The sequence below is a fragment of the Rhodnius prolixus genome, unplaced genomic scaffold, assembly GCF_049639745.1.
Source record: "Rhodnius prolixus isolate KJV_2025 unplaced genomic scaffold, Rpr scaffold_10, whole genome shotgun sequence".
NCBI classification, from domain to species: Eukaryota; Metazoa; Arthropoda; class Insecta; order Hemiptera; family Reduviidae; genus Rhodnius; species Rhodnius prolixus.
The window spans coordinates 12,942,175-12,964,182 of NW_027411615.1; the positions used below are offsets into that span (position 1 = coordinate 12,942,175).

General features: G+C 31.2%; 4 protein-coding genes across 10 annotated transcripts; 1 reads left to right on the forward strand and 3 right to left on the reverse strand.

Annotated features, from left to right (window-relative positions):
* Positions 1 to 1,244: 1,244 nt before the first annotated feature.
* Positions 1,245 to 5,513, reverse strand: Syx5 (syntaxin 5). Of its 3 annotated transcripts, none has more exons than XM_074133236.1 (6): positions 5,093 to 5,513; positions 4,424 to 4,837; positions 3,563 to 3,819; positions 3,145 to 3,378; positions 2,602 to 2,723; positions 1,245 to 1,677 (listed from the first exon to the last, which is right to left on the reverse strand). In XM_074133236.1, exons 2-6 carry the CDS (start codon positions 4,806 to 4,808, stop codon positions 1,518 to 1,520), a joined length of 1,158 nt encoding a protein of 385 aa, XP_073989337.1. In that variant the 5' UTR covers positions 4,809 to 4,837; positions 5,093 to 5,513; the 3' UTR covers positions 1,245 to 1,517. The 3 variants fall into 3 exon arrangements, with proteins under 3 accessions (XP_073989337.1, XP_073989336.1, XP_073989339.1); XM_074133235.1 differs by having other exon boundaries at positions 4,947 to 5,138; XM_074133238.1 differs by having other exon boundaries at positions 5,034 to 5,127.
* Positions 5,514 to 7,745: 2,232 nt separating this feature from the next.
* On the reverse strand, positions 7,746 to 11,061 carry LOC141456886 (small ribosomal subunit protein uS11A). 2 transcript variants are annotated; one of them, XM_074133245.1, is made up of 4 exons: positions 10,923 to 11,061; positions 10,387 to 10,549; positions 8,793 to 8,880; positions 7,746 to 8,070 (listed from the first exon to the last, which is right to left on the reverse strand). In XM_074133245.1, exons 2-4 carry the CDS (start codon positions 10,533 to 10,535, stop codon positions 7,852 to 7,854), a joined length of 456 nt encoding a protein of 151 aa, XP_073989346.1. In that variant the 5' UTR covers positions 10,536 to 10,549; positions 10,923 to 11,061; the 3' UTR covers positions 7,746 to 7,851. The 2 variants fall into 2 exon arrangements, with proteins under 2 accessions (XP_073989346.1, XP_073989344.1); XM_074133243.1 differs by lacking the exon at positions 10,923 to 11,061 and adding an exon at positions 10,783 to 10,848.
* A 176-nt stretch (positions 11,062 to 11,237) lies between these two features.
* On the forward strand, positions 11,238 to 21,232 carry LOC141456885 (thioredoxin domain-containing protein 12-like). Of its 4 annotated transcripts, XR_012460098.1 has the most exons (6): positions 11,238 to 11,685; positions 16,768 to 16,973; positions 17,349 to 17,507; positions 19,921 to 20,033; positions 20,914 to 21,000; positions 21,098 to 21,232. XR_012460098.1 is itself a non-coding variant. In XM_074133242.1 (4 exons), the coding sequence occupies exons 1-4, from the start codon at positions 16,770 to 16,772 to the stop codon at positions 21,102 to 21,104; spliced, it is 483 nt and encodes a 160-aa protein (XP_073989343.1). In that variant the 5' UTR covers positions 16,730 to 16,769; the 3' UTR covers positions 21,105 to 21,232. The 4 variants fall into 4 exon arrangements, 1 of the variants encoding a protein (XP_073989343.1); XR_012460096.1 differs by lacking the exon at positions 11,238 to 11,685 and having other exon boundaries at positions 16,730 to 16,973; XR_012460097.1 differs by lacking the exon at positions 11,238 to 11,685 and having other exon boundaries at positions 16,730 to 16,973; positions 20,931 to 21,000.
* Hibch (3-hydroxyisobutyryl-CoA hydrolase) lies at positions 12,592 to 14,348 on the reverse strand. The gene is made up of 3 exons (XM_074133239.1): positions 14,096 to 14,348; positions 12,929 to 13,940; positions 12,592 to 12,781 (listed from the first exon to the last, which is right to left on the reverse strand). Exons 1-3 carry the CDS (start codon positions 14,096 to 14,098, stop codon positions 12,654 to 12,656), a joined length of 1,143 nt encoding a protein of 380 aa, XP_073989340.1. The 5' UTR covers positions 14,099 to 14,348; the 3' UTR covers positions 12,592 to 12,653.
* Positions 21,233 to 22,008: the final 776 nt, after the last annotated feature.

The window sequence follows — 22,008 nt, forward strand, 5'->3', positions numbered from 1 at the left end:
TGTGAATGTCAGCAACACTTGAATATTATCTAATTATTTATTTTTTCTGATCTTAACAAAATAAAAAAAAAATAGTAAAATAGTGTGGTTAAAGATGTTTACTTTTACCATTACTACTTTTTTTAAAGGCGCTTCAACGGTTCGTTGGCAACCGTAGCCTTTTTTAGGGCATACCGGCTTCTGAAAAAAAAAAATCTAAGAGCATGTTATATTTTATGGAATATCCGCATAGGAGTCCATTACTAGGATAATTATTAGTGTTGGCTAATAATGGAATTGAACTACGTATTTGATATTTCGTATTAACATACAGTAGCATGTAGATTATATCAATATGTATAAAAAATCAATAAACATAAAAATTGAGTTGATTGAATAAAATTTGGGAGCTACTCACTTCGTTATTTTTTCTTGTTTTAAGGTAGGTTGAAAGGAATAAAAATCTGGAAATTTACAATTATTAGCTTATGTAAATTTTATCAATTATTTTGGTTTTGTCATAAATTTGCATTGAATGAAATTTTAATTTGCCAGAATGTTTATATAAGGTTTTTCTTACTTCTGACATTAAAACATTTCATGATCATTAATAAAAATGTTCCGTAATTATAAAATTCACACCTTTGCTGTTCACTAAAGCATACGCGTTGGAAAAGTATTTGCGGTCTTACATTGAGACCTTTTATATAATATATATAATATGTATATATATTATAATTATATGTATATATATTATATATACATTTATACCTATATTTTCATTCTACAAATACAAAAATTCTTATACTTTCATTATTGATCATACTTTCTCAGAAAAAATTGATTTTATTTTATTAAAACATACCAATTAATCCTGTATTGTCAGTTTGATACAGATTGGCACCCTGAAAGTTATTGCAAATTAAGCGATTTTTTTTTATCTACACTCGAAGAAAAATGTTAGAGAAGCTTATTTCTTAATCATTCGATAAAAGCGGAGCGTTTTAGTTCCCAAAGATAATTGTTCCATTCCAAAACACTTCCAGAATTATAAAGATGCTCTCAGAAACTCTTGGCAACCTTGCTTATTTGTCAAATTTCGGTTTTATGAATGTGACCCAAGCAGTACAAGAAACCTAGAGTTTAAGGCCGACAAAGAATTCCTTGTTGCAACACCAAGTAAAAGAACCTTCTTGGAAACGTAACCGCTCAGCTGACTACGCTGCAAATTTATTCTTATTTGTAATTTAAAAATAAAAAGAAACTTGTTTCCATAAAAGTGTATTTTAATAATTTTTATATATTAAATATTATAATTATATAACATTGCCTATATAAAATATTTCTTTTACGTTATAATTAACTTTACATATATTATACAAGTAATTTTCTTTTTTAACAATTCCTTCCACTTATATAGACAAGGATTATATGGAATGAACTTTTTTGCCATATCACGGCTAAAAATTGAAGACTGCTTTCATTTCTTAACCCACACAAGTGATATAAATAAATGAAAAATCCAGAATTACTAATTATTATGCCATGAATACTAGGAAAAACATAAAAAAAAATATTAATACGCCAAATATTTTTATCATTAACCAGCGATTAGATGTTACTGACTGGAAATATTTTAATATCTCCCTGTGAGCTGCTTCAACATTTAATTCGGTGTCGGCAACGTTGGCATCAATCCTGAAATAAATAAATGTCTATGATTTAGAATAATAATTATTATTAAAAAGAAATATTTCTAGTCCAAAAAATTTTACCAGAATGACTTGCCCATTTAAGCTATATTCAATAATATTAATAGCGAGCAAGTGAATGAAATTTGCTACCAATTAAGACAAACAAAAAATAATAGAGCATCGACTAGAAGCAAAACAGTTAACTGTGAAATTGAACGGAGAAAAAAGTAATTGATAACAGAAAAATTAATCTAACTTCTTCCCAACTTATTCAAAAGATGTTTAGAAAATGTTCCTGAAAGGGTGTACTCGGAAAGTCAAAAATACAAATTGCGAAAAATTAACTGAAGTAGTAACAAGTAATATACTTCAAGTTTGGTATTTCTTGAAACACGACTACATTCAATTTGGCGTATAGTACTGAAGTACGTTGTTTACCTTGAAAAGTTTTTCGATAATATACTTATAATATTGCAAATAGCATAATCACAACAATTTCTCAAATCAATAATAAAAATTATTAGAAATAAAACATAAAATTATATATATACAGAAATAACCACCCGTCTTAGTCACCGCATTAAATAAAGTTTGCGAAATACATGTATAAGTGAACTTCAATATATATAAATAACCTACATTCAGTATTTATATTAAACTCATTTTGAAAAAAGTAATATGATTAAACTGTATCCTAATAATCGATTTTCAAAGAGGAACTTCAGTTATACGTTATTATTAGGTACGTGATAAGCAGCCAGGGATTAAGATTTTTTTTAAAAATAAACAATAGTGTAATATTCACTAAGAATGTTTTTATTAACTGTTTATATTTCTCTTCCTCAGTAGTTTCTATTTTTTAGAAGTTTTATTTCTTCCTAAATATTTCTTTAACGAAAAAGCCATAAAAATAATTGTAACAAATCACCTGTCGACCATCTCTTCTTGTTCTTTTACCATATGTGCTAATTGTTGGAATATTCCTCCTAATTCTACAATAGTAGATTCTATATTCTGCATTGCTTCAGCCCTGCTACTTAGATATTGGTCCTGTAATAAAACAAATCAGATATGTCACGCGAATAATCCTATTGTTTCCAAGTTATTTTTTCATACTTTATTGTATTATTACAAACTGTAATTGTAGAAGTCTAACCGCTCCCTTCCGAAAATCGTGCAGCCTTTTTCAAGAAAATTGCAAACATCTGTTGATTTTCAGATGTAAATGATTGTGAACAAGTTATGTTATGTTCATATATTTTTATTTAAAATTATCAACACAAAATTTGTTTCAGGGACTCGCTAAAGTGAATTACATCTAATCAGCGGAAAGAAAAAGTGAAAATTTTAGGGACTGACTACTTATAGATAAATAATTTGAACCAGATAGGGTTTTTTTTTAATCCCGCAGACCACACAACATCTTGCAAAATTCTTCGTATAACTATTTGTACATAAACTAAGTACTCACTGTGTGATCATCATAGGCAATCATCATCTGTTGTTGATAGCTAGGCGAATTGTGATTTCTACCTCCAGCTACTGTTGAGCCAGCCAGATCAATTACAGAATGATCGTTCTGTGCTGCAAGCAGTACAGAACCTTGGTTCGAACCTCCTTGACCTGCTACTGCAGCAGCGGGTAGGGATGTGGATACAGGCCCTTGGGAAAATTGTTCTCGTCTTCTCTTTGCTTCTTTTAAGTTCTGCAAATTCAAAATTTCTTATTAGGAGGCGTCTCTGCGGGTTTCCCAACCTAAAATACGGGGACAACTCTAGAAGCTCCAACTCTTACATGATAGACATAGGGCCGGCAAAGTTGTTGTATTGTCTCTTTCCAATGCACACTAATTAATATTAGTAGCCTATTTAAGATTATTGTTTACTAACCTCTGTTCTGAGCTCCAAAACTTGCTTAAACTGAGAAGACATTGAAGCCAATTTAGCCTGCAGTGATAAGACAACGGTTGATGAATGGGAACATAAATGCTGGCTTTTTGTGGATTGCCTTGCTTCATTTTGCCTACGGACAATTTCTTGGAGTTTAGCAATCTGGTTGTTTAAACTCCCCAAATCCTCTTTAATCATGTATGTCAACTCTTGAATTTCCGTGGGCTGGTCATTGAATAATGGTTTTCGTTTTGCCACTAAAAATTAACATTGCCATGTTTTGAAAAATAATAAGCGACTCTAAAAATTATAAAAATGTGATGAAGGGTAGGAATAAATAAATGATTAAATTATATAAAAGTTATGCCCAACTCTCAATTTCTGTTTAGTATGCGTATCACTAGTCCACATTCCCAGTAATTATTATTTTTTTTAATGTTTAAAAAGTGAAAGAACAATAATTTTCTCACAAAGTTTAAAACAAAAAAGCAAAGAACCAATTAACATCCTACTGAAATGATCTCTTGTCTAAAAGATGTACCATTTGAATGTCACCAGTGTCTGATTAAATTCAATTTTTAGTTTCTGGTTCTTGTTTTTACATTCAATTATTATTTCCTATAATTCTTTAAACCACGAACTTATACAGAAGCGGTCTCTCATTACTTCTGTTCAAAACCTAATGAAACTGGTATAAAAAATGAATTGTCCAACCTCTTAAAACTATGAAAATCAATAAGAAATGAAGAAAATTAAATTAAATCAGTTTCTTTTCTTTGAGGCAGTATATTTTTTCCCATCTCCCATGTTTCAACTAGAGCATGAATAAAATGTGACATGTATGAAAAAAAAAAAACTTACGAAGTGTTAATTTTTCAAGTTTAGCATATGTGCTACTTATATTTTTTCCTATAGTTCTTGCTAACATCATAAATTCTCCATAACTTTGTATCGTTTTTGCTCTGACAGGATCCTGAGTAGCAATCGCTCTAATAACATGTCGACCTTGCAAAGAACGTATGGCGTTAGAAAATTCAGCAGTTCTATCACGAGACATATTCGGCCTGTTTATTTGGTCTTGATGTTTTAAATAAGTTTTATTTGGTTTTTCATTATTATCTGATGTCTCTACTAATCTAGATCCTGGAAAATTACTTGACTGAGGTAACTGTTGTGATAGGTTGTCAATAAGAATCAGAGGCTGCTGTTCTGATTCTGATCCAACCCTTCTTCGTCGGGCAGACATTTGATCATCTAACCATGATTACTTGGTTCCTTCAAAGAAATAAAAAGTACATAAGTAATAGCTATTATTCTTAACTGACATACATAAATAATCTTCTAGAGCATAAACACATCCGTAACTCATTTCAATTGTAATTACTTTAAAAACTCTAAACCATTGAAATTATTCGTCTGATGTTTTACATTTATTGTTACACAATTCACTAAAAAAACTTCAATGCTTTACCATACAAAATATTTCAAAAACAACCTTCCGAAAATATTGAAACTAATATAATTTACTACCTCCACGTAAGTTCGTACCACTCAGCTGGTATACACACACATACAGAATCACACAAATACAAACTTAGTAAGGCAATTTACTTAATCAACATTAATAATTAAAAAATATCCCTTAATTAAGGCTCAAAGTTTTTTAAAATTGTTTTTACTATAATTTATTACTTTTATGGAGTTCAAAAATCATATTGTTTGTTCTTATGTAAATCAACTATACAACATTAACATTTTTCAGCCAAATTTCAGTAATAATTTACGAGAAGTTATATATTTCAAAATTCATTCAACAAAAGCAAAAAGTATCTAATAGGGTGCTGTAAATACAACTTTAAGTACAATTTTCACATGGCTTAGATCAAAGGAATTCTAATATTTCTTCAATTTTGTAGAAAAAAGAGAGCTAATACAAGAACAAAGGGGCCTCTCTCTTAATTTCTCCACATCTTGCGTCATTTTTTACACACGTTGAACTACTTTTTGGTTGTTTACCCATTCCATACGCTTTATGATGAGTAATAAATGCGCCTCAAAGTATCAAACTTCTTTTCTTTTTTTTTTAATTTTTCTGCACTGCATGGAAGGTTTGTGCCATTTTTTAATTGTGTTCAACTCGATATGTAAATCTATCATTACTCTCCGCCAGCAGGGCATGGATCAGTGATATTTTTCTTGATTTTCAGTATCAACATGCTTGATGACATAATAATAAATCCTAGCGTGGCAATAATATTCAAATAATTAAAATCAAACATTAAACTTCTTTAAAAACTCTATCCTTTTCTTGTTAATTCTCAGACGCCCATTGAGTAATTGCGATTACGTCTTAAATTGCGTAAAACTTCTACTGTCTTTCCGTGTGATTCATATGGATAGCAGAGAGAGTACATACCTGCCAGCAACGGTAGTTCAAAATCAACCATTTTGAAATTGCCTGAATACTTTCTAAACGCCTCTCTTAAATGATAGTTGAATCATTTACACAGTCAATTCGAGTTGTTTAGAAATCGAACAATTTTTTTCGAAAAAAAACAATAACATTGTATTGATTTTTGCCTTTTTTCACATTTCGGCCCCTCTTCCGTTCATTGCTGGAACAAGGCAATAGTTCTGTATGTGGAAGATTTCATACTTACTTCTTTAAGGAGTTTTAAATACCTTATTTAAGGAATCTGAAGCACATCAATGCCAATGCAATTGATTTTTAAATAATCTTGTCCACTTAACATATACAGTATAAAATTGCTCTGCTAGTTCAGAAAGTAAAAAAAAAAAGCTAGACTTGTGTTTATCGTTTCAGGTTGTGTCAATAGTATTAGCATATGCATTTAATTGAAATTATTTGCAGTGTTTTTATCGTGCATTGGTAAATGAGTTAACACAAAAAAATTACATTGACAAAAAATAACTTGCTATAAGTAATCTCAATTGGATATTTGCTTTCTGTTGTATTTAGCATTATTTCTAAATGCAATTACGGTTATGTTTATTTATTTTAAGGTAGTTTAGTAACATCTTAACTACAAATTAAGATTTCAGTAAAATCATATTTCGATACACGAGAATTAGCTCAAAACTAGAAATGGAAATGACAACTAGGCATGATAATTACGTGTCTTCAGCAACTAAAATCGCTTTCTTGAGGCATTTACTTGGTCAGAGGATACGATGACACAACTGAACCATTAATTGCCGTAAGCCTTAATTATAATTGTTTCGTAATGTCACTAAACATTATAATTTGGACAATAAAAGGAAATATACTGTTACCTTCCAAATGATTAATATTTCGTAATTATTTATATATGAGAAAAAAATTGTCGAAGTTGGATGTTAATCAACGTTACACTTTTTCGTGAACTTCTTGACGATCAACCTTAATACATCTATCCTACCGGACATTTTTAATTAAAAAAAAAAAAAACAAAGAATAAAATCAAGTGAAAAACGCTCATACAACTATTTCTGAAATTACTGAAACAGTCACTTTAACAATTGGTAGTACTAACTCTATTTGAGTCAGAAACGTCTTTCATCAAACTTAAAACGAATCCTCGAGAACAGAACGGTTTGATAAATAATTTTTAGTAATGAAATAAAATTGATAGGTGATCATACGAGTTAGTCAATTAGTGTAAAAGTTCAAAAAAAAAAACGGAAGCACTTTAAGAAAAAACTCAATAAACTAATCTTAAAATTGAACTTCTACTTGACCGAGTATCCACAAACATTGAATTCCAGCAATACTTTTAATATCGCTTCATATTACATAGTTAAAAAGCAATAAATTGCCTTTATGGTCTAAACTGGCTTTTTAAAGGAAAGCTGGCTGTTCAATGAAAAAAAAAAATTTTGTTGGGTAAGTTTTAATTAAAAGTTATATTCAGGTCGTGATTATGTAAGATTCTAAGTTTAACAGTGGGAACAGCAATTAAGTTGTAATCCGATTAGAGGATGTCGATCGAAATCTTACTTTTGGGAGTAACGATAGCATTAAAGCGCAATAGAGAATTTCAACTTCCAACAATATTAGGGCACTTCTAATCATCCTGATGTGATTTCCTGTGAAAATATTTAAGAAAATTTGACTCCATCGGTACACTTGTACTAAAAGATACGGTATCTGGTTGGAATATCTATATTAATTAAAAATAATAACTATGGGAATTTATTAAAGGTTTATTTGCAATCACATCTTTATTCGAATGACAAAAACATAAAAAAATAAACCTTGCGGTGAAGTAAAATGAAATAAGATGGAACAATTAGAGCCTACGCCCACGACGACCTCCCTTCCTACGTGTTGAATCCGATGGAATTGGGGTTACATCTTCAATTCGTCCAATTTTCATAGAGGATCGGGCTAATGCTCTCAATGCTGACTGTGCTCCTGGACCAGGTGTTTTTGTCTTATTGCCGCCAGTTGCTCTCAATTTAATATGAAGGGCAGTTATGCCAAGAGATTTACACTTCTCTGCAACGTCCTGTTAGATTAAAAATTTTAATTATTAGAGTATTAACACAAGCACATACGTAACGTGTACACTTTATTGTATATGCGAACTTATTATGATTAAAATAACAAAAAATGTGATATGGGGGCTCTCACGACTGAAGCTACTGTAATAGTAACTTCTATTGCCATCCTTCATACTATTAATAATAAATTTTACTCGACGAGTTGAGGTAACTATGCATCTTTGTTTGATCGTAAATTACCCTAGAAGTAAGTAAATAGTTACCTCTAACCGATTTCCTGCAAATTTTAAATTCTTGCAATGTTATTAGCAGTATTTAATATTACATATAAGGCGAAAATATATTACGTTTAGATGAGAAGTGTTTATTAAAAAAAAAATACCGAGAAAAAGTTTCAGATGAAAGGGCAGAAAATTAGAACGGATTAAAAAAATCATTTTCGAAAAAATGGTGCAAAACTGAAACATTTTTTTAGTGAATTCCCGGTGGTCAAAAATATTAGCCAAAAATTTGATATCTGAAGCGTCTAAAAGCCCAAAACAGAATGCCTCGTTGGTGAAAAATCGATGACTAGTTTTTGAGATATTCAGTTACACACATACTCAAAACAAAAATGCCTTAAAGTTCAGGTAACCTAAAAAAAAAACCCTGACAATTAGGCGTGGTTGCAATACTTTCCTAACCTGAGACAAAGAAACTAGCATGACATAAAAGTAAAATGAAATACCTGGGCAGCTAACATAGCAGCGTAAGGTGAAGCTTCATCCCTGTCAGCTTTAACCTTCATGCCACCGGTTACCCTAGCGATGGTTTCTCTGTAAAAAAGAGTGTTTACTAGTTATTTGTTATTGTTTACTAAAACTCACAATATTTGTATAAGTAAATGTCTACCAAAATTATTGTTTTCAATTATGTTTAGTTACAGATTGTGCAACAAATCTTCTATTTTAAAAATTCTAATTTTCTTTAGGCACATATAGATTAAAAATTTTAATTATTAGAGTATTAACACAAGCACATACGTAACGTGTACACTTTATTGTATATGCGAACTTATTATGATTAAAATAACAAAAAATGTGATATGGGGGCTCTCACGACTGAAGCTACTGTAATAGTAACTTCTATTGCCATCCTTCATACTATTAAAGTTAGAGGTAACTATTTACTTACTTCTAGGGTAATTTACGATCAAACAAAGATGCATAGTTACCTCAACTCGTCGAGTAAAATTTATATTTATTTATCACATCACTGCATGTGATAACAGTAGAAATTTTTTCTAGCTGGAATTTTTAAGTTTCGCTATTTTGATGATTCTAGTCAGGAAAAGTTAGCCTATTTGGAGGTGCACAGCTTGATCTGTAGTTTTGAACCGAGAAATCTATGTTATTGGCAAAGTAATAAGGAATTGATTAATCTACTATTCGATGAAGAATTTGGAGACCACAAATAAGTGAGATTATTTTTTCAACATGACGAGCTATGCTGAATAAGGCCTTATTCAAGCCTCATTGGAGCTGCGATCTTGTAGATAACTTAATGGCCTTGGCCCAAAAATTAGTGTGAATCTTTTCCGGTATCCTGGGAATGTCAAAATAGATTTCAAAAGGTAAGAAATAATTTGAACACGATCCTAATCCCCAACTCCGCTTTTCGGTACCGAACCAGAAGAAACAAAATCATTCTGTGACAAATAAAAATTGTTTAAGCAGAGGGAAAGGCTAAACGATAATAAAAGAAAGTAGACACGAAGATCCTTTCCTCTTTAAGCATAACAAAAGTTGCAGGTGGGCTAACTGGACACGCTCAGGTGACTATTCAAGAGCAAAAAGTAAATGACTCAGTACTGAGCTTCAGAATTATTACTCTTAACAAACCTTCCAGTGGTACTAAGTTCATGACAGGGTCAATTAGATCTTAAACTTTGAATTTATTTTACCTTACCGAGATGTTTAGTTACCACCTCACATTTACGTTTATCCCCATCTCACATGCATTGGGAGACCAAAAAATGTCTTCGAACGCAGTAATATGTACTGTATTTCTGGTAAAAATGTATACACAATTTTGAGACGATCGTTGAAATGCTTCAATTACCCTTGGGTTCCCAAAATATTTGAACCGTTTTCTCAAAATTACATTTCACCATTGCATTAAAATGATTTGTGAAACTGACTTTTTGCATTTTGCAATGAATGATTAATGAGAGAATTAAACTTTCATACTTTATTGGAAGCGGATGGTTCCATTTACAACATAAATCTTAAAACTATTATGCGTGGATCAGATGGAAATGAAGAAAAAAAAGTTTGTCTTACCTTCCAGACAAATCCGTCACATGTACAAAGGTATCATTAAAACTTGCAAAAATATGTGCTACACCAAAAACTGTTTCACCTTCTCTTACTTGAGGCCCTAGTTGCACTTGGACTTGTTCTTGCTGTTGCTTTCCTTTACGCGGAGCCATTTTATCAAACGATTCTGAAAAAATCAACTAACGATGCTTACGAACATATTCAGATCACATAATCAGGTTAAACATTGAAAAACGAAAATCAACAGTTTTCTCTTAATGCATAACCTGCTTATAATCTGATTCCCTAAAACTAAAAAAAAATTTAAATTTACTAAAAACTGAAAGGAATGAAAGTAAAAGATAATACATCTAATTTCAATACTATGCAAAAAGCATAAATATTGAAACATGTTCTAACCTGGACATAAGTGGGTAATATCTAATAGCTTCAATTCATTCAGCTTATAAAACCTAATATTCTTTGCTTTAAATAAACATAACAAGAATTAATGGATTGCAAAAATAAAACCAGATATTGTTGAAAATAAATATACTCACATAACATACACAAATTCACTAGTCAAAGAATGTATTACGGTTTTGCCGTTAGGGATCTCTGTCTCCGCCTTTGCATCGAGATGAAATTTCCAGAGCAGCCAATTGCTTGAATATGAGTTGCTTTCCTTTTAAATTCAATTTTTTTTGTTTTGTTTTTTGTTAAATCACAAAATTCTTCATTTCAAAGTGAAATTACACAGTGTATTCAGCTGTCTATCAATTATTATTATTAGTGATCTGGCCGGGCAACAAAAATAATATCCAGAGATGGCCCCCAAGTACGGCTAACTTCCCTGAATTTTTGCCTAAAGTGTAACATTAACGATAAAATGAAATGAACTATATAATCACAGTTCAGATTTTGTCCAGTTTTTCTGTAAGTCTTATAAGTTCTCTCTGCTCTTGTTGGTGTCGCGGTATGAAAATTAGCATTTTGTTTTCGGACTCTGCGTGAATTCTGTGGGGAACAAAATCTAAAGCAGCACAAACAGTGGAAGAATGTAAAACCAAAAGTGGCATGCTCAAAGAATTGCGTGGCACAATTTTAAACGCCATCTTTGGATGGTTGATATAGAAATAATTTTAACTTAATGTTGTTTTTCAGAATATTCTAATTCTTTACTTCAGGAATGGGATCCGTACATTTAAAAAAAAAAACCTTTTCGATGTGGCAATTGTGAAAATTTTCCATGCAACTGATATGATGATCTGTCGAGGAAATTGGGATCCCAGAGCAGGACGAAAATACCGGAGGTTTCGCTTGGTAAGACATGACGTATCTCATGGTAATATTACAGATAAATTGAGCGAAGTATGAAGAAAATTTCAATTTTTTCCAGTTACATAACCTAACTTTTCCACCAACCCTTTTCTCTCGACAAACTAAATTCTTTTCACATTCATAGATAGTACCCCAGCATAGAGTGTGGTTGATAGATTCTGATCTTATCGTCAAAAACTTTCAATTAATCCTGCATACAAGCTGCCTTAGGAACACATCACAAACTGGAGCTTCGCACTTCCTACAAAATTAAATCCTTTAATCGATAAGTCCATCTTCAATACTCTTCCTCAATATGAACAAATGTTACTATTTAAGATCTTTTTACAATCTCGACCTACTCGTCGGCCATTTACCAACTCGCACCTTCAGGAATCACTTCTCACAGAGAGATTATAGGGGCGATATTTAACAGCACCTCGATTGATTATTTAAGCGATTCGCACCCGTAGGTACTGTTGTTTCTACTTTCTTCCAAGATTGCCTATTTAAGGCAGAGACTGAAGTGCTAATTTTTATTTAAATAATTTTTCTTAACTTTTAGCATCCTTTTTTTTAAAAAAAAAATCTTTTTTTTTATTAAAGCGATTCTAAAAATACATTCAATTGGCACCTGAACTAATTTGATAGCTTTCAAGCCACAGGATAGTTTGATGATTACATAAAAAGTAAGTTATTTTTCCAACAGAAAGTTTGTACTTTTAGTTTTTTACTATTGTTAAAAGGTTGCTGAATTTTAATGTCCGTAATAAATATAAATTTGTATACTGCTCTTAATACTTTAGAAGTTACAACTAACCTGTCATAGAATGTAATAAAATACATACATACATGGAACGATTAATAAATATCTCGGTTAATTTCAATGCAAAAATTCAATATCTGCAGTTATTTTTATAAAATTAAATTTATTAAATTTTATAACGGCTAAACAAAAAAATTATTTTCAATTATATATTTAATTCTTCATCTGGTTGCAATGGGGCGAAATAAGTCTCAATCATGTTTTCTGTAACTTCTTCAAGTTTGGGACACCACTTCGGTTTTTTATCCTTATCAATGAGGAGAGCTCGAACTCCTACAGAATAAAAAGATTAATATGTTTTAATAAGTATTATAACTGTTGAAAATTACATTTAATGTACTGTTAAATTTTAAAGGTTAAGGAATAAAATGAATTTACTCGGATTTTTTAAGGTGAATTAAATGATAAAACATTAATTACCTTCATAGAAATCATTTGAATAGCAGGCCTCTAATACATGACCTGCCATTCTACATTCCATTTGTAAACATTCTTGCAATGACATATGTTTTCCTCTTTGCAGTCCTTTCATAGTTAACTTAAGTGACGTTGGAGACATCTTTTTCAAGATATCTATTAATTGTAACGCGAAACCTGAACCTTCCGCTTCAAGAGCGCTGAAAATGTCCTCAATTGTTGGAAGTGTGAATATTCTATCAATAACAATTTTTTGTTGAGCTAAAGAAAATTGAACAGATCTTGTATCCTCTGTGTATTTATCAATTTCATTCTGAATATTGCAAGGATCAATCTTGTTAAGTAAAGCATCAAAAAGATGAGGCACATTTTTGCTAGTGCAATAATGGGTGGCTATGCCAGCTTTTTGAACGTCAGCACCTTTCAGTCTGTGACCTGTAAGTGCTAAAAACATTCCCAAACCTCCAGCAAGTCTTGGCAGAAAATACGTTCCTCCAACATCAGGAAAAAGACCAATAGCAGTCTCTGGCATGGCGCACATAGTATTTTCGGTGGCAATACGATATTTACCATGTACACTTAAACCTAATCCTCCACCCATGGTTATTCCATCTATTATGGCTACATATGGTTTTCTATAAGTTCCTATAAAATTGTTCATGAGATATTCATGTTTGAAAAACAATTTTCCCTTATGCGAATGAGCCGGCCCATCACGTGTGAGGTCCACAATATCACCACCAGCACAAAACGCTCTTCCTGAACCTTTTATAATAACCATATCCATGCTAGATTCCCATTCTTGTAACTTTTCCAGAATTCTACAGACCATTGTATAATTAATAGCATTTAACGCTTTTGGCTTATTTAGAGTTATTATTCCACGGTTGTTTTTACATTCGAACACAATTTCTTTATCGCCGCAAGCAATGTCAGGTTCACAGGTAGACATTCTTCTGATATCAAACCTTCTAAAGGTCCCAAAAATTTTTAAAAATTGAGTTCGCTTAGCAATCTAAAATAAAAAACAAACTTCTTAATAATTTTATGAAAGTTGTTAAAAAAAGATTATCAATAACATACGAGGATGAAAGATGCAATTACAATAATCTTGAAGAAAGCTTTTTAAATTATTTCTTAATTTCAAATATGTCAAAAGTGCTAACTCACCATTGTTGCAAATGTCTTGCAATAAAATTTTGCAACTCCTAATTAATTTTCAGTGAAATAAAAAGTCTTAATACATACAACTACACAAACATGATTTACATGGAATGTAAAGAAACTAAAAATAAAGCATTTCTACCAACGTAAATTTACTGTACTTGCGTTTTGAAAGAAGAATTTATTTATTATATTTAATTAATTACTCTCCTATATGTAAGTATAAACCTAAAAAAAAGTTCGCCTACATAGTACAAGTTTAGGTTAACGAGCTGATACATATGTAGATATCATTATCATTATTTTATCGTTTTTCTTGGAGGGGTTAGTTAAGAAGCTCAGGAAGGAACGTTTTCATAATTTCAAATATTAATTTCTAAAGAACTTACAGGTGAGAGAGGGCAAATTGTACATCTGAAACCCCACCCCAAGAAAAAAAATATATAGATGTTTATATTTTTTTATGGTAATGAGCATTTGGAATGTAGTTTTATTTGTAAATAAAATTTTTGGAAGACTAAGTCCTGATTTTAATAGACTACTATGTTTCCCCATGGATTTATTTCCTACCAAGATTTTGTCGCTCGAGTTTTCCTTAATCCCTAGCATTATCTTAAGGCCAGTTTTATCATTCATCACCAATTTGTTTGTTTTTGACCGTCCGGTACTGCGCAATGAGAGTTTGGAATTCAAATCAATATCCAAGTTTTTGTCGACTGTTCCATATCAAGTTTAGTTTCTGATTTGTGATTGACCAGAGGTACATCTGCCAGAGAACCCATGTATTTACTATACTAATGTTCCAAGACTTTGCGCAGTAGGCTGCTTCATTTGCTTGCGTTAAAAAAAAAAAGGGGTATGCGTAAAATAATTAAAGTACCGTAGAACTCAAACTCAAATTGAAACCAGTACAGGTATTGCGCAGAAGCGCTAAATAACCAAAAAGCAATTGGCAAGTGGCAGGCAGAATGGCATCTGATCACAAATAACCCTTACGGGTCAAACCTGTTGTTTTTCAATCCTAATTCTAATACCCCACAATTGATATATGTATCTTAAGGAAGTAGTTTTCAGTAGTTTAGTTTGTCGTCCTGCGGGTTGTTTTAGCATATAAATCACACCTCACAATCATTCACTTCATTACTAGTATCTGGGTAGAAAATTTCTTAAGTTACACCCCGCCTAAAAGATCATCTGGCATAAAATCCATAGAAACACTTTTGGCTCTGTTTAAACAAATTTCTTTTAATCTGGTTTCCTTTCAGAGATGTTTTTAGTTTAAGATTTAGTTGAACTTTATTTTGTTATGCTTTTGTTAAATTGAAACTTACTTGCTATCAAACAAATAGTAGTTATATGGAATTAAAGATTTTATATCCGTAATTACATCCATTTTATGTAAATCTCCAATATTTTTCCGATACTGGATGTCAGGGAAACCTGTTACGAAGTATGCACATCTACTGGGTTTCAGAGTAGGCAAGACGTTTGTACGTTCTAATCCTTTCCCATACAGTTTCTTCTCTAAATATGAATAATTATTTTCAGAAGGATATCTTGTTTCTTCAGCATAGGATAAAGTGTAACATTACACCCTGGTGCATTATTTTTTGAAGACTTGTAGACTGATTATATAGACCGATCTTCCAGTAATTAAATTATTTCTGGAACGTAATCTGGCTTCAAGTTATACAGAAAGTCTTACAATCTTCTTCTAGTTAAAATCCACAACTGGATCCACCTTTATAATCTCTTATTTTTTCTTAAATGTCTATTACATGCTTATATATAGGTTTGCGTTTTAGAATTTCGCCGTAGCAGCTCAGTTTATAATTTCTATAAATTGCGTCTATATTTATTCACTGAAGGAAGGTGCTACAAAGGACGAGCGGTTAAAGGCGGGACCGCAAAGACAATATTATGTATGTATTGTAGTTCTGGGTTCGATTCCTCAGTCTAGGCCTTGGATTTTATTTATTATCAAAGAAGTTTACAGTAAAGTTTGTTTCATTTTTGAACAGCCCATACAAATTTGATAATAAGTCTACTATTATATATATATATTTAATAAATATAAATATATTTAAAGCAACATCTGAGGTTATTGGCGTCCGGAGCTTTTTTCTGTGCGCAGCCGGCCTCTGGACTGTGTTCTTTTGTTACAAATAACACTGTTCATCACCCGACAGTGAGGTGTTAATAGCTCCTAGGAAAAGAAAATCGAAGAGCCAGCAGCTGAATTCGAACCCGTGATCTTTGCGTTGGGATCCAGCATTTGCTAACCACTCAGCTAATCCGCTCGCTAAAGTCAATTGGTATTGTTCCAAATCCCATTTCTGAGAAAAAAAGATCCGGTCACGACACCTATTCGGTAAATGGATGTAAATCCCACCTGAAAAAACATGCATTATTTTACTTTTATTAACTGAAAGAGAATCTTTTTTTAAGGGAGTAAATTAATAAGAATTCTCTTCTCCAAAAGTGTTTCATTGTAGTAGTATCTACAATTAATTCCTGAAATGCCTCCATTACAAAACAATATTGCTTACAATAATAAATTCGAAAATCTGATGAGAACTGGTGAATAATTTCGATAATGATGTACAAATCTAATTAACATATGCAATTAGTTATTTTACTTATAATTATAATTTCCATAGTAAACATCTTTTTCACAGAAATGGGATTTGGAACAGTAATAGTAGACTTATTATCAAATTTTTATGGATTGTCCAAAAATGAAATTAAATCAACTAAAGAGGTAGCTCGTGGCCTTGGTACTCATATCAAATGGATGCTTTTAGAAGATGGTTTGATGGAAGCAGAAAAGAATGGTAGACCAATAATGGTTGTGATACACAAAAGCACCTGCAGAGCTTGCTTGGTATGTTTTAAAAAATAATTGTCACTTATTTTCATATGATTAGCAGAAAGTTTCTTCAAAAAATTACAGTAGCAATTAAATTTGTTGGTCGTAATATGTTGGATTGATTAAAATTTATCGAAGTTCAGGCAAACACAAATTAAACTTCTTTTTTTGCAAACGTTCCGACACAGTTCCTTTCTTCTTCTGGGCTGTATTCCACCCGCTAGGAGGAAATTTAAATTGTTTTAATTGAAGGCGCTAATGACCGTAGACGTCGATGCGCCAGAAAAAATATTGAAGTTTAAAATTGTATCTTTTTGTAACATTTAAAGGAATTTACATCAATAATTAAAAATAAAAGTATAAAAAAACACGTTAATTTTTTACCCACAGCAATTCAAACCAAAAATTGCAAGTTGTTCCGATGTTGCACGACTAAGTTCTGGCTTCGTAATGATAAACCTTGCAGATGAAGAGGAAAAATTGAGAGACGATCTCGCACCTGATGGTACATATGTGCCAAGAATATTGTTTCTTAATCCTAAGGGACAGGTAATGTATTGATAGTTTTTTAATATAGATTTTCAAATCTCGGATAGAAATCTTATATTTTCAAATTTCTTACATCAACAAGGGTTCTATAATTTTGTTTTTTTAATGACTCAAAACTAATTGATTTAATATCATAACGTCAAAAGAGGTAAAAAAAAAAAATAACCAAAGAAAAACAGTTATTGCAAAAATAATAGTATTTTTAATATTCCAAATAACTAATCCTTTCCAATAATTTTCATTATTAATATCTTTATTCCCAAATGTCTTTTATAGGCTTATACTCAGGATTGCGTTCATTTACATTAAAACAAAAACATGTCCAAAGGTTAGATAGCTGAGCAAATTCCTATAAACCTAATTCACTCACCTAAAAAATGTACTGTGTGGTTTCTACTACTGTTTGAAAGCTTTATGACTATATATTTTTTATAAACCTTTATGTTGGGGTATCCAGTTACAATTGATTAATCTATACAGATTTGCTGTACTACTGAGTCCACTTCAAATAATTAAGCAGTTCAATTGCTTGTTTTTAAGACGGATAAAATCAACAGACTTTTTTTAGTGATTGTATGACAACTAAATTAAACATTATCATAATAAAAAATGTAGAGTTACTGAAGCTACGCGAAATCTTCGAGAAATCTAAGGAGAGAAACAAAGTTAAAGATAATTTCTAAGGAGTAATATAGCCTTAGAAAGAAAGATATTTACAGGAGACATTGATGAGGCTTTACCAAACGTTGCCTAGCCAAATCCATTTACAATGACTCATAACTTGCTGGTCTAACAATAGAACCTGCCTCTCGAACTTACAGCTCAACTTGGATGTAGCAGAGGATGGATACATGTTTTTCTATAAAATTACACCTGACCGGCGCTTCTAGAAATAATTTTAATTGTAAATCCAATTAGTAATATCATCGTGGGGTCCATCAACTGGTTGGAAGATGGCTTTTAACAGTCATCTACATTATAAAGCTTAATAAAACTAATGGCAATTTTTAATTTTTTTGAATGCGCTCATTTCTTTATAAATCGTTTCATTTGTTTAGGCGTCCTTTTTATTTATCTGGATTTTGTAGAGAAATGTGTTTTTGAAGAAATGTTTTTCACTATAAGTGACTTACATTACCAAGAAATCCATTTTCAATTCATTGTCAATAATGCGGTCATCTCTCATTATGATTCTGACTGCATAACTATGCAAGCCATACATGACAGAATGTTTCACTCTAACTCAAGATTTACACTTTCTCAATACTGCAAGCAGTAAACCAAAGGCATTTCATTTTTTATAATTTTCCGGCGGTTCTTACTTTGATAACTTCCTTTCTCGTATATTTTCTACTGTTTTCAAAAGGAAATTCTGCCATTATACACATTTTGTATTCGAATTTTCATCGAACGTCACATTTTAAAATCTATTAATTTGGTGATTTTATAGTACAGACACCATTTCTTTGATGATTTCTTTGATTCTAACTAAGTTTGCAGCTACTCACTAAATTGCAATGAATGTGTATTTATAATATACATATTTAAGAAATATAAATTATCTATTAAAGTTCTTTTGAAGAAAATTTTTGAGTCGAAAGTGACATATTGTAACAGAAAGTCTAATGATGCTCTGATAAGGTTTTTTTTTAAACATTTATTTTTATTATAAATAATCTAAATAATACTATACGTACTCTCAACTAATTGGCATCCTCTAGTGGAAGTGGACAATACCACTTCTTTACTTTATCCCAATTTAACAACATACCACTGACACCTCATACATTCGTTCAGATATGTAGAACCTACAAAGATGTTGATGTTTGTGCAACTACTTAGGTTTAGAAATCCACAGGAAAACTTTAGCTTATTATCTGCATACACCTCCAAATACCCACATTTACATTTTACAAGTTCCTAAATTCTATGCATAAACTGTAGCGACACAATTCTCTTTACAATCTATATTCACTTTTAAAAGGATTACACGTCTACTGTAAAATATTGTATTATTACTCCATGCAATTAACATCTTGGTTAATTAATAATACATCGTTAGTATAATTAGGGTTTCAAGATAAGTACTCGCTTAAAGTAAATGTTTATAATATGTTTTATGTATTTATAAATGTATATTTTTATATTTGGTCCAGTAATTAGTTTTTTTTTTAAATTGTTACACCAGCATTTGTAATAAATACTATAAGAAACTCTGATAGCTGAATAAGCACATACACGTGCATATGCTTAAGTAGCATAGTAACACACATAAATGAATTTGCCATTATCTAATTACATAAAATAAGCAAGTAATAAGACAAAACTTTTCAACGTTCACCATAAATAACAACACTATTTAACGACAAATTGATAATTATTAATTAACAAATAATTTGTTAAATTACTTTAGGTTCTTCTTCAAGTAACGAACCGAATAGGAAATTTTCCTGAACGGTATTACTATCCCAATACTGATGAATTGATAGTATCAATGGTGCAAGTGCTCAATATGTATCCATTAAGGTAAAATTTTTTATTTAATTCAATTTGTTTACAGCTTTATCGCGTGGGTAGCTGAGATCGCTCTTTAATGCTAGAATATCGATATAAAAATCGCTTAAAAACGAAAAAAATTGACGCTTACTCTATTCAGATCCTATATCCTTATTAATCTAGTCCCTATCACCCATCATAAGCTCTTTAGCGGTCAAAGATCAGGTAAATAAAATATTAATTAATTTATTTCTTCTTCAAAATTAGCTGACTTATGTTCAGCAACCCAGTCTGTAACTGTGCTTACTTGGGGCCAGATCTCTGGTTTCATGCCTCGATTGATATAACACATACAATTCTGAGGGAAGATAGAGGAAACGTCAGTAAACCTCCTGACTGATTGTGATGCCACTATCTTCCTTGGAAGATTTAGACACTTGGAACTAATTAGTGTCTGAAGAAGATATACCCTCACATTCTGATATTTCTCAGACTTGTTGAGTCAGAGGAGGTGTTGCAATTTTATAAGTATACAATTTTTTTTGAACTATTTTGCTCATACCCAATTAACCTTCTTGGTAAAGAAAGTTTAGGAAGTCAACTTAAGTTGCAGTAGTTCACAAGAAAATACATTTACAGTTCGGACCTTGCTGCTGTTGTAGTTTATTATATTTTCTTCGCGATCTAAGACTAAGTACGGTTTAAGTAATTCTCTTTAGTCATTTCTTTTAAGAACTTATTTTTTCATTCGAAGAAATATCCAGTGAGAATTGCTACAATTTTTTCGTCTAATATAGGAAAGTATTATGCAGCACTTAGTCGCTGTACTTTGTAGAAAATGTGCACTATGGTTTCCGACTAGTACATTAGCTATGATTTTAATTAGCTAACGATTGTTATTTTTTAATAGAACCACTTTTTATCAAGGTTAAAATAAGAAAGTTCATCACAACTTCAGGAAAAATTTTTAGTTCAACTCATATTTCTGTGGAAAAAAGTAACTATTTTAATAAAATTTTCTGTTTGATAGCATTTTGTTATTTTAGAAATTTGTTAGATTGTTTTTTCTATTAAACATTAATTTTCGTAAACAGGTGTTGAACAATTTTATAAATTCACTCATACAAAACAAAAAGAAACAACATTGTTTAATAGTGTTAATCAAGAAATACAAGATAATTTACAAAACACAATATTATATTTAAATAAATTGATTGTTTACATAAGTATTTGAGAATTATTAATTTCTATCATAACAAATAGAAGTACTTAAAGTTGAAATAAATAAAATATACCTTTGAAATGTTGAAGGCATTCAGTTAAATTCTCATCTTCTCCAGAAAGATATTATAAAAAATATTTGTTAAAACAAACTTGATTTGTAATTTAAATAAAATGACTTATTTCCACATGATTATTGATGAATGAAGATTTTCCTACAAAATGGAATGTCTAATTACTTGTTTGCTTCATTACGACCTAAATGTCAATTTTATTGTGTCCTACTGGTACCAGATGACACCAGTCACACTACTCCCAGATGATGAAACAACTCACCTAGCCTCTCCATGAAATTTTAGACTCACTCCCGCGCCAAACGGTTTACCAAAAAGTCAAACGGCATCTTCGAATTGAGCTACGGAAGATAGGTGAGCGGCAGTCAGAGTAACTACTTCCTGCCGCTATCAACTCTCTCTCCTCGCCACAATCATCTTTCCCAGATATTCTAAGGATGGCTGCTTTTACCCACCTCTCAACTAAATTTGAGAATTAGGATTAAGCAATCCTTGCCGTAGGAAAAGTCCTAATACCGTTGCACTCGACCTGTACAAAGAAAAAGTAGTCGGCTACACCCTCAGGGGATAGAGGTCAGCTTTCCGATCTACACTTTGGCTTTAATGTGAGTAAAGATATTTTGAAGATCAACAGTATAAATTATTATTGTCATATAACATATAAGGAGGGATTCATAAACCAAATCACTTTTTTTGCATCTTTTCCGGTT

Coding starts and splice junctions, on each gene's coding strand:
- LOC141456885 (XM_074133242.1), top strand. CDS start 16,770: ATGGGATTTGGAACAGTAATAGTAGACTTATTATCAAATTTTTATGGA. Junction 16,974..17,348: donor GCACCTGCAGAGCTTGCTTG/GTATGTTTTAAA, acceptor TTTTACCCACAG/CAATTCAAACCAAAAATTGC. Junction 17,508..19,920: donor TTCTTAATCCTAAGGGACAG/GTAATGTATTGA, acceptor AAATTACTTTAG/GTTCTTCTTCAAGTAACGAA.
- Syx5 (XM_074133236.1), bottom strand. CDS start 4,808: ATGTCTGCCCGACGAAGAAGGGTTGGATCAGAATCAGAACAGCAGCCT. Junction 3,820..4,423: donor ACTTGAAAAATTAACACTTC/GTAAGTTTTTTT, acceptor GTTAATTTTTAG/TGGCAAAACGAAAACCATTA. Junction 3,379..3,562: donor TTTTGGAGCTCAGAACAGAG/GTTAGTAAACAA, acceptor TTGAATTTGCAG/AACTTAAAAGAAGCAAAGAG.
- LOC141456886 (XM_074133245.1), bottom strand. CDS start 10,535: ATGGCTCCGCGTAAAGGAAAGCAACAGCAAGAACAAGTCCAAGTGCAA. Junction 8,881..10,386: donor GTGACGGATTTGTCTGGAAG/GTAAGACAAACT, acceptor TCTTTTTTACAG/AGAAACCATCGCTAGGGTAA. Junction 8,071..8,792: donor CTGCTATGTTAGCTGCCCAG/GTATTTCATTTT, acceptor TTAATCTAACAG/GACGTTGCAGAGAAGTGTAA.
- Hibch (XM_074133239.1), bottom strand. Junction 12,782..12,928: donor TTCAAATGATTTCTATGAAG/GTAATTAATGTT, acceptor TTTATTCTGTAG/GAGTTCGAGCTCTCCTCATT.